This window comes from Notolepis coatsorum (assembly GCF_963971535.1).
Source record: "Notolepis coatsorum genome assembly, chromosome: 19".
Classification (NCBI taxonomy): Eukaryota; Metazoa; Chordata; class Actinopteri; order Aulopiformes; family Paralepididae; genus Notolepis; species Notolepis coatsorum.
The window spans coordinates 74953136-74963184 of record NC_140183.1 but is presented as its reverse complement, the minus strand read 5'-3'; the positions used below and the strand labels follow the sequence as shown (position 1 = coordinate 74963184).

Sequence of the window (10049 nt, the reverse complement as noted above, 5' to 3'; positions counted from 1 at the left end):
TATATAGGACAGGATATAGGACTTTTCATTTAATTACCGTAAACACGAACCCCGTATCGGTGAAAGATAATAGGTTATTGCCTATTCACGTTCTGTGGATACTGGCCTAAGTAATTATCCCAATGAAAATATACATTTCCTTCTGAACTATGTAGCATAAGGGTAGGGCTTTTAATATAGTTCACAGAAGTTGACAGTGAGTCAATAATTGAAATGCATTGAAACTTAATCTATGCTGGAATAGCCTTTGCACATTTGTGGATGTTCTATATGACATTTTGTGGCCCTGCAGTCACCTCAAAATGTAAAATATAGCTTACTGTGTGCTATTCTTTAACCTTAGTCATTGATTTGTCTGGGATTGTACATATGGATGCCGTGAATAGAATTCAAGTTTCAGGTCGAAAAAAAAGCTTAAGCAATATTTAGACCATGGGTTACTGTTGTACGTATTTTATTGCCTTGCAATTTCATCCAAAAGAGAGAGAGAGAGAGAGAGAGAGAGAGAGAGAGAGAGAGAGAGAGAGAGAGAGAGAGAGAGAGAGAGAGAGAGAGAGAGAGAGAGAGAGAGAGTGTGTCTGTGTGTGTGTGTGTGTGTGTGTGTGTGTGCAAACATGGGTTACTGTTGTACGTATTGTATTGCCTTGCAATTTCATCCAAAAAGAGAGAGAGAGAGAGGGAGAGAGAGAGAGAGAGAGAGAGAGAGAGAGAGAGAGAGAGAGAGAGAGAGAGAGAGAGAGAGAGAGAGAGAGAGAGAGAGAGAGAGAGAGAGAGTGTGTCTGTGTGTGTGTGTGTGTGTGTGTGTGTGTGTGTGTGTGTATGTGTGTGTGTGTGTGTGTGTGTGCAAACAGGCATTTTATTTTTCTCAGGTGAAAAGTATAAACACGAGGAAGATGTTGAATTATAATGTTTTGCCGACACGCTATTGGCGGGTTGGACCGCGTGTAGCATCCATCATATTTCAAGCTTAAAAACAAATGACGAGAGAGATGAAATGAGCACTTTCCAAAACCCAATATAGGCTGCATGGCTTCGGCTTTGGCGCGCAAGTGGTATACGCCATAAAGTCCTATATGCTTTTACGCACAGGTCAGGGTGGGCCCTGGTGATACGGTTGACCAAACTAGAGATAAGGAACCTGTTTGTTATCCGCCTTTTACGTTTTATTTGGGTCAAATACAACTTACGTAAAAGGCGGATGCCAAAGAGATAGGCCTATTATTACGCTAGTAATTGCTTCTATAGTTTTCCACGGACAGTGTAAAAGCCTACACATTTACAGGGCTATATTTATTGGCTTATGCCTCATATTTTAAAAAGGCATAATGACAGTAAAACTTATTAGCTTATTCGAATTTCTTCTTCTTCCGGGGGTTAATCATTATTAATAGCATACTTGTGTCATTAAAATAATAATAATAATAATAATAATAATATTTTTTTGATTATATTATATTTTGAAGTAATACAAGTTGATTACGACGTTCACATTTAATAAATACAAAATGTAGTCCAAGTGAATATTAGATTAGATAGATAGATAGATAGATAGATAGATAGATAGATAGATAGATAGATAGATAGATAGATAGATAGATAGATAGATAGATAGATAGATAGATAGATAGATAGATAGATAGATAGATAGATAGATAGATAGATAGATAGATAGATAGATAGATAGATAGATAGATAGAGAGACAGATAGATAGATGTCAACAAGCAACATCACGTGATAAATGCAACGTACTGTATTAACCAAGTTTAGACTCATGTAAACATACATTTTATTCAAATCTAAGGGCGAGTCGGTGCTGTTCAACTACACAGCCGTACATGTTTTTCTTTTAGCCTATACATTTAGCCTATACTGTAAAAAGAAAATATTCTTCAGCGCACATTTAGGGGTTGTTGAAAGGGCTGCTTCGAAGGAACCCCAACGGCCCTTACAACAACAATAAAGAAATCATGCATCAATAATTCATTCAACCTATTACAGTCTCGCCAGCATTCATAACAACCATTAAGAATTATATAGTTCTGTAACGGGACCATTTGATAAAGTGTGGCACTTAATGCTGCAGTGTAATTTCTGTCACCCTATAAACACACTAACCTACATCACAAGCATCTCTTTTGATACGATTTGACTCAAGCTATGGCGCCCAGATAACCATGGCACAAGGCACCCACAACGTCCACTAAATATCAACAACATATACGCAAGAATGGTATATGATAGCCTGGAATGCTCATATACGGTATACCAAAGTATCAAAAATGTATACGGCATACATTTGCAAAAGCATTATGGCCATATATACTATCTACCTTATGAGCAAATTTTTTATTGAGTATTGTGAAAGTTCTAAGTGCACCACAAAATTGAGCCTGGGGGCTTAAAGAGTCACACCAAAGGGTTTCTGCTGCAAGGGACCCAAGGTTCTTTAATTTCAGATCATATTTAGGATCTCTGCATGGGGCACCCCGGGCTTATTAAAAGTATACCCCGAATAACTCCTAATTTTTACAGCATTGTACAATTGGCAATAAAGTCATGCTTTGTATACGCCCCCCTTCTAAAAAATGTAAGGTATAGGGAATTTCCACGTCTGACATTTGGTGAGTTGGTGAGGGCCAGTGTAGAGATTGACATAATGTGTTATATATTATGTAACGTTATATAGGCCACCGTCTCCGGGACGGTTCCAGTTAAAATGAAAACCTTTGATGCACCGCTTTGCCCCATATTTCTCTTTTTACTTAGCCTAAAACAAAATGTATATAGCAGTGGTATTACGTGCTGGGAGTGGGAGGAGTCTGTGGGCGTCTGGTGTTTTAATTGGCTGCCGGCTAAAGCTGTGAGAAGTGTGAGTATCAGTAATTATATTCAGCATGTTTTGCACAAGAAATGTCAGCCAGAAAGGGCTATCTTCAGCCTCCGTCAAATTACACCACAACGATGTCATGCCCCAACAACCAAGCTGGAAATTCCTTTTTTGTGGACTCTTTAATCAACGTACGATCCGAGAGTGGCGTCCCCTACTACCCAAGTAACGGGGTGTATTTGCCACCAGCGTCGGAGTACTATGGACTCTCCGGTGGTTCTTGTTTCTCTGGTCTCGGTAAGCGTAGCGAGTCAAGTTCTCAAACTATGATACCTTCATCTGGTCCATATATTCAAGGAATGGAAACATGGCTAGAGACGTCGAGGGCTTGTCGTGTAGATCAGCCCGACAGCCAGCATATGGCTCAGTGTTCGTTCTCTCCAAGTATAAAGGAGGAGAACGCATATTGCCTCTATGAATCCGACAAATGCCCTAAAGTTGATGACATTTCCTATTCGCGGGTAACGCCTGGATCGTGCCCGGTTACCGGCAGCACTGTACCTGTCCCCGGGTATTTCCGTCTGTCTCAGACTTACGCGTCTAAGGTTTATCAAGATGTTCAGCCAAATCTGACTCACTTCCCTTCGCCAAGACCTGCCCGTTTCGACACCTCACTGCCCCCGGGTACCTCGGTGGATACAGAGAGGAGGGAGACTGAGGAGGCGCCGGTCCCTGCGCCATGCGCCCCTGCAAGAGATGACGACACCCGCCTCTCGTCGGAAGGCTCGTCTTCCCCAGAACCCGCACAGCAGACTCGTGCAGAAAGCCCAGCAAAGACAATCAAAGGTGAATAGCCAACACGTCGAATTAATACTTTCGCTCAATGAGTCAGGGTCTGGTACTCCACGAGTAAGTTATTAAAAATGTTTACATGTGGGGTTTTTGCTTGACATGTGCTATTGCTCTGCCGTTAGACTGGCTTCCCAAATACTGGCCAGGGGAAATGTTCATTGGTAAAGGCATGGCGTTGTGGTTTTAACAGAGAGGCCTGGTCTGGGATTTCCTCCTGTGTTTTTATTATATCATGACGAGGAGAAGCAAGGCCAATCCAGTCCAGTCCATCTGTCCAATGCAGGGCGCGGATGTCCTCAGTCGTCCCCCCATAAAAACCATAGCCATAATTTCAGCAGACTGTGTAGGCAACGTTTTATGTCTTAATAAAGGTGTAATGGGGTATAGGCTACTGTGTGGAATAGGCTACTTAAGTGGCCAATGAACATGGCTCTTGTAGCAACACGGTCCAATTCTGAAATGTTAAAACCAGGTTTAAGAGTCAAGACTGTATTATTGTCTCTATATAGGCCCATTGCTTGCCAAACAAGCTTAAGTGCCATGAAGGGCTTTAAACCAATGGAGTTCAATTACAAAATATATGCCTATAGGTTTAAGATGGGAAACTTGAGAATATTTTAAATATCATATTTCATTATTATTATTATTATTATTATTATTATTATTATTATTATTATTATTATTATTATTATTATTATTATTATTATTATTATTATTATTATTATTATTATTATTATTATTATTATTATTATTATTATTATTATTATTATTATTATTATTATTAGGCAGTAGACCTACTATACTATAATGTTTCACGGGGCAAAACAACCCAGAAATAGACAAATATAATTTCACCCATGCATGGTCTGATTGAGCATAATTCTTATTTAAAATGACCATATAGAAGACAAGAAAACATTAAGTAAGCTGCATGAATGTATGCTATTTGTCTTTTGTCTGTTGTAGGAGATGGGAAAATTGAAACCACGGCCAATTGGCTCACAGCTAAGAGTGGCCGAAAGAAGCGCTGTCCCTACACCAAGCACCAGACTTTGGAGCTGGAGAAAGAGTTTCTCTTCAACATGTACTTGACTCGCGAGCGTCGTCTCGAGATCAGCCACTGCGTGCACCTGAGCGACAGGCAGGTCAAAATATGGTTCCAGAACCGGAGGATGAAACTGAAAAAGATGAGCCGGGAAAACAGAATCCGCGAGCTGTCCAACAACTTCAATTTTTCCTGAGACTGTCGGTGGTCTTTGGCGCCCTCCTCCCCACCAACTGCAAGGGCGTCTGTGCTGCAACTTCAACTGTGAGAATGAACCATGGCGAAAAGAAAATAGACCATATCACTAACTTATTGATTGTAGCTCTGTTGACGTTTTATTTACACATTTTTGTTTTGTTTGTTTTTTTGTCATGGATAATTTATATATGGCTACAGGTATAAAATGGTAATCTGTTGCAGTGTATAGCTATTCAAAACGTGAAAGCGTGTTTCCGAGCGTCAAGCTTGTATATATTGTATAGTTAACTTGATTGAACCATTGGAATCTGCATGCTGGAAGAATAACCCTTGGGATTTTGTTTTTTTGTTTTAGTTTTAGTTTTTGTTTATGTTTTAGCAATATAGGCCTTTATGTCACAGCTATAGAGCCCCAAGAGGTTTGATAAATATTTGCACACATTTGCTGGTCAAGACGACTATAATAAAAAGCATCCCACACTATTTTAGACTATTATTTGTTAAAAAAAAAATGTCTATTTTCAAGCTCGTCGCTGAAAGCGTATACTGGTCAACATATGGTAACATATGCCTCTTTAAAATGTATCGTTTTGTCCGCTTTGTGTACAGTAAAGTGTTGGCTATTGCAAATTATTCCTTGGTCAATTGCATGCCACATTTTTTACAGGCCCACAATAGTTTTAATGGTAATAGGCACTGCAGTTAGTTTTACCGTCTTTCGTATTTTGACGGCGGATATCTGCTGCTGTTGCCAAAATGCCAAGACAATACTTAATTGCTAAATTGTTCATTTGACCTATGGCGTAAACAAAGTGTTATAAGATAACTTTTTAGGCATATACTTGCAGTCTTGGTTGAAATGCTGCAAAATGACCATAATTGCCCGTAATATTTCCCATTAGGTGCATGTATATTATTCAGGCGAAATATGAGGGAATCAGTTATATGAATATACCTATTGCATTTTTCCTCATTTGCTGTTTTCTGAAATGTGATTACAATAGAGGGCAATGTAAATTCCACAATAAAAAAAAACACAGGACAAATATTTTCATATCCTTGAAGAGGAGAGTGGACTATTGAGTGGTTTAGGTAGTCTCATGTTGTTGGGCTATAGTTATATTATCCCACAACACAAAACTGCCTTGATTACCTCAGTAAAATTCGTCGCATCTCGGAAATAGAGTTATGTCCATTACGCACGGCACGGTTTGCACACGCCTACACAAGATTCCATAATGCCGTGATGTTGTTGTGCATGCGTAAAAGCACGACGCTCTTCATATAAAACAGTTTTCCTGTTTCAATGGTAAAAACAGACAGGTTAGATGATACCTATGTAATGTATAGTCACTACCAAGATAAGTGATATACGCCTACATTTGTTTTCACGAGAATAATGTTATACCGTATTGTAATTATAATTGTGTACTTGTTATTATGAGAAACGTGTGATACAATGGTTAGACTCGATTAAACACCAAGGGGTGATAATGTACAGGATTAGGCTTGTGTATATGTTCCGTATATTGGCGGAAAGGAATGACAAGGCCTCGGTTATGATCATTGCAGTCTAACAGCAGCAGCGTTCCCATGCCTTGGGAAATGCCGGATGCGTCTGCTTGCGCCAGAGGAAAGGACACAAAGAGATGAGCTTTATTGGCGATATTTAGCCCAGACAGCAGGTTGTAACCCGAAGAAAAACAACTGAATTGCCCCGTGTGATAAAACGGGCTGTTATGGCACCCAAATACTCTCACCCCACCTTCCGTTTGAGATTGCCTTAAAAGTAGACCTAGACCTATTACAGACACCTTAATGAGCACATTTAGCTCCATAAATGGCAACTATCTGTAACGATTTACGCCGAGAGTACAGCTATGGAACCTTGTTTGGCCTTGTAATCTTTGATGGGCTTCGAGGTACTTAGATCTTAAATATCTTGAATGTTCTTAGATAGAAAGGCCGTTTATGAAAGGTTAACCACTAACATGGAATTAAGATTGTCCCTTTTCAAAGCAGTGGGCTATGTCTACAGTTGGCGAGTTGGTTATTAGTTCGAATTGATTAGGACCTTCAAGGATATTAAAGTTGTTTTAATGGTATTTCGTTATATAGCAATGTTATAGCTTAATGTTGGTTATGTCTCCCCATACAAATAATATGTTATAGATTACACTATAAGCATCGGGTCTCTTGACAAAAATCATAACGTTGACTGCTTATAAAACCAAATATCCCCCCCAATAAAGGCGTATGGTTTTGCTATTAAAATATGATGGGGAAAATGGTGGCCATTTAGTTGAGCAGCGGGCTGATTTATTATTTATTGTTCTGTCCCACGGTCACGTGTTTGAGGCACCAATCCAATCTTGGGCAAGGTTCAACTCACTGGACGCATTGAGCTCCTGGCGCAGGCAAGCAGCGGGCTATCATGAAACAGCTTTTCTAAATATTGTAGAGGTTTAGTGTTTTAGCATTTTTTGTCATGTCGACGTTAGGAACGAGTTATTATGTAGACTCGCGTATTCCTCCCGAGCAGGAGGGTATGCTACCGAGGTATGTATCAGCCGCAGGGCTGGAACAGGCGGGGCAGACGATGCTAACTGAATATGGCGGACAAGAATCTTGCCCTTTGCAAGCGAAATCCTCTGTTTTTGGTGGATCTTGGAGTCCCCTTTCGGCGCAGCCTCCAAGCACAATAACGCCAACCTATATTCATCATCCTTATACGACTGGAGACGCCGATGGGATGTTTACGCGCTCTTGGGCGTTGGATCCGGTTTCTGCATCTCTGTGTTTAACGGGATTACCGTCCACAACCATGCATTATGATATCAAATCCGAGCCTCTGATTGGGAGCGGCGACTGTACAACTTTGGAAACGCACACACCTCTCGTGTCTGACATTGAAAATGGACCGTCGATCACACAGATCGACACATCGACTACCTCTAAGCCCAACGACCAGAGCACGCCAGCCGAAGAGAAGAGGGGCATAGATGCAAGTAAGTAGGCTCATGCGTAGGCCTGTTTGATTGTGCATACCGGGTGATGAGTCTAATCCACTTTCAATTCGACCACTCCGGGGAATTGTTTTTTTTTGCCACCAAAATTTAAATAAGAAATGTCAAAATATATCATATATCATATATATATATAAAAGTATTAAGAACGAATACCTTGGCATTCGTATAGCCTCGGCAAACTGGTTTCAATGTAGCCCATTCTAATTGATTGAACTGAAAGTGAATGGACCAACCTTGGTGCATATGACGTTGTTAGACTATAGCGGTAGGCTCCCATTTTAGTGCATTGGGGCTTTTGGCCTATATGTCCTTCAAAATAGGATACGTTAGCAGTGGGTAAATCCAGGTGCCACAGGCCTAATTTAGTCAAGGATCGAGCAAAAGTATACTCTTCTCAATAGACCTCATTTAAGCAAATCCCACAAAGGCCCATAACCTAAAGTAAGTGTAAATGTTATAACCATAGTATTCCCCAGAACGTTTTGTGAAATAAGATGTCTACATTCTTTCAGCGGGGTAATAGCTGTAAATCTAATTTTGGCGGGGATGTTGGTATTCGCTAGATATTCTTGGAAAGAATTGTATTTCGGTGTGAATGGCAAAGACTGATTGACTTTCAGCTCATTTAAATAACTCCTGATTCCACGAATACATCTATAGGTCACAGTATTTGGTAAACAATATGCATTACTTTGAAAGAGGCGCAATATTAGGTATCTTGTTGTGACTCGTGTTCTGAAAGCAGCTCTGAGTGAAGTCTTGTCTCTCGGTTTTGACCTCCCACTTTCAGATAACCCAGCATCCAACTGGCTTCACGCGAAATCAACAAGAAAAAAACGTTGCCCGTACTCAAAGCATCAAATTCTCGAACTGGAAAAGGAATTTCTATTTAATATGTACCTCCCCCGTGACCGTAGATACGAAGTAGCAAGAACCCTGAATCTGACCGAGAGACAGGTCAAAATCTGGTTTCAGAACCGCAGGATGAAGATGAAGAAAGGAAACAAGGACCGTCGGAGAGATATTTAGTTATTTTTGGACTCGCTGGTGAAATATAGCCAGGATTTTTTGGGATAACGTGATTGAAAAAAAAGAAAGAAAAGAGTATTGTCAGTCTATCCATGATTTGCTTGACCTGTATAGGCTCGGTGTTGTGTTGTACAATTTTGCTGGCTTGTTTTCTATATGATGTTCCGTGTTTCATGTTTGTGATATAGGGCGTTTAAGGTCTCGTCAGGATTTTGTGGTGTAGTGCACATATTACTAGAAATATAGGAGTTGACTTTCCAATTGTACTTTGCATGAAATAGACTTAAAATTGTCCGTGATCATGATATGCCTTGACTACCTGAATGTCTTTCAACTACCTATTTACATATAAGTTATTGTTTTACTGCAACATTTTTGTTTTTATTGCAGAGTTGTCATTTGTGAAATTATAGGACAACACATGTGCACACTTAAAATACCTCCTCGTCAAGTCTTATCCAAAATAAAGAGTAGTTTGAGTACCAAGTGAAATGTCCACGTGTCATTAATTAAATAACGTGAAATATTTAAAATGAAATATTGTAGATCTAGCTATTCTGCTACTTAGGTTTATTTGATTCATTGCATATAGAACGACTTAGAAACAAAAATATAAGCTATCTATCTATCTATCTATCTATCTATCTATCTATCTATCTATCTATCTATCTATCTATCTATCTATCTATCTATCTATCTATCTATCTATCTATCTATCTGTCTGTCTGTCTGTCTGTCTGTCTGCCTGCCTACCTACCTACCTACCTATACCTACCTACCTACCTACCTATCTATCTATCTATCTATCTATCTATCTATCTATCTATCTATCTATCTATCTATCTATCTATCTATCTATCTATCTATCTATCTATCTATCTATCTATCTATCTATCTATCTATCTATCTATCTATCTATCTATCTATCTATCTATCTATCTATCTATCTATCTATCTATCTATCTATCTATCTATCTATCTATCTATCTATCTATCTATCTATCTATCTATCTATCTATCTATCTATCTATCTATCTATCTATCTATCTATCTATCTATCTATCTATC

The 10049-nt window shown here is 39.3% G+C and overlaps 2 protein-coding genes across 2 annotated transcripts; both read left to right on the top strand.

The window, feature by feature from the left end:
* Nucleotides 1-2911: 2911 nt before the first annotated feature.
* hoxa10b (homeobox A10b) lies at nt 2912-4921 on the top strand (the record flags this gene model as incomplete). Its single annotated transcript, XM_084335767.1, has 2 exons — nt 2912-3674; nt 4647-4921. 2 exons carry the CDS (start codon nt 2912-2914, stop codon nt 4919-4921), a joined length of 1038 nt encoding a protein of 345 aa, XP_084191893.1.
* A 2490-nt stretch (nt 4922-7411) lies between these two features.
* hoxa9b (homeobox A9b) lies at nt 7412-8981 on the top strand (the record flags this gene model as incomplete). The annotated part of the gene is made up of 2 exons (XM_084336703.1): nt 7412-7931; nt 8743-8981. 2 exons carry the CDS (start codon nt 7412-7414, stop codon nt 8979-8981), a joined length of 759 nt encoding a protein of 252 aa, XP_084192829.1.
* Nucleotides 8982-10049: the final 1068 nt, after the last annotated feature.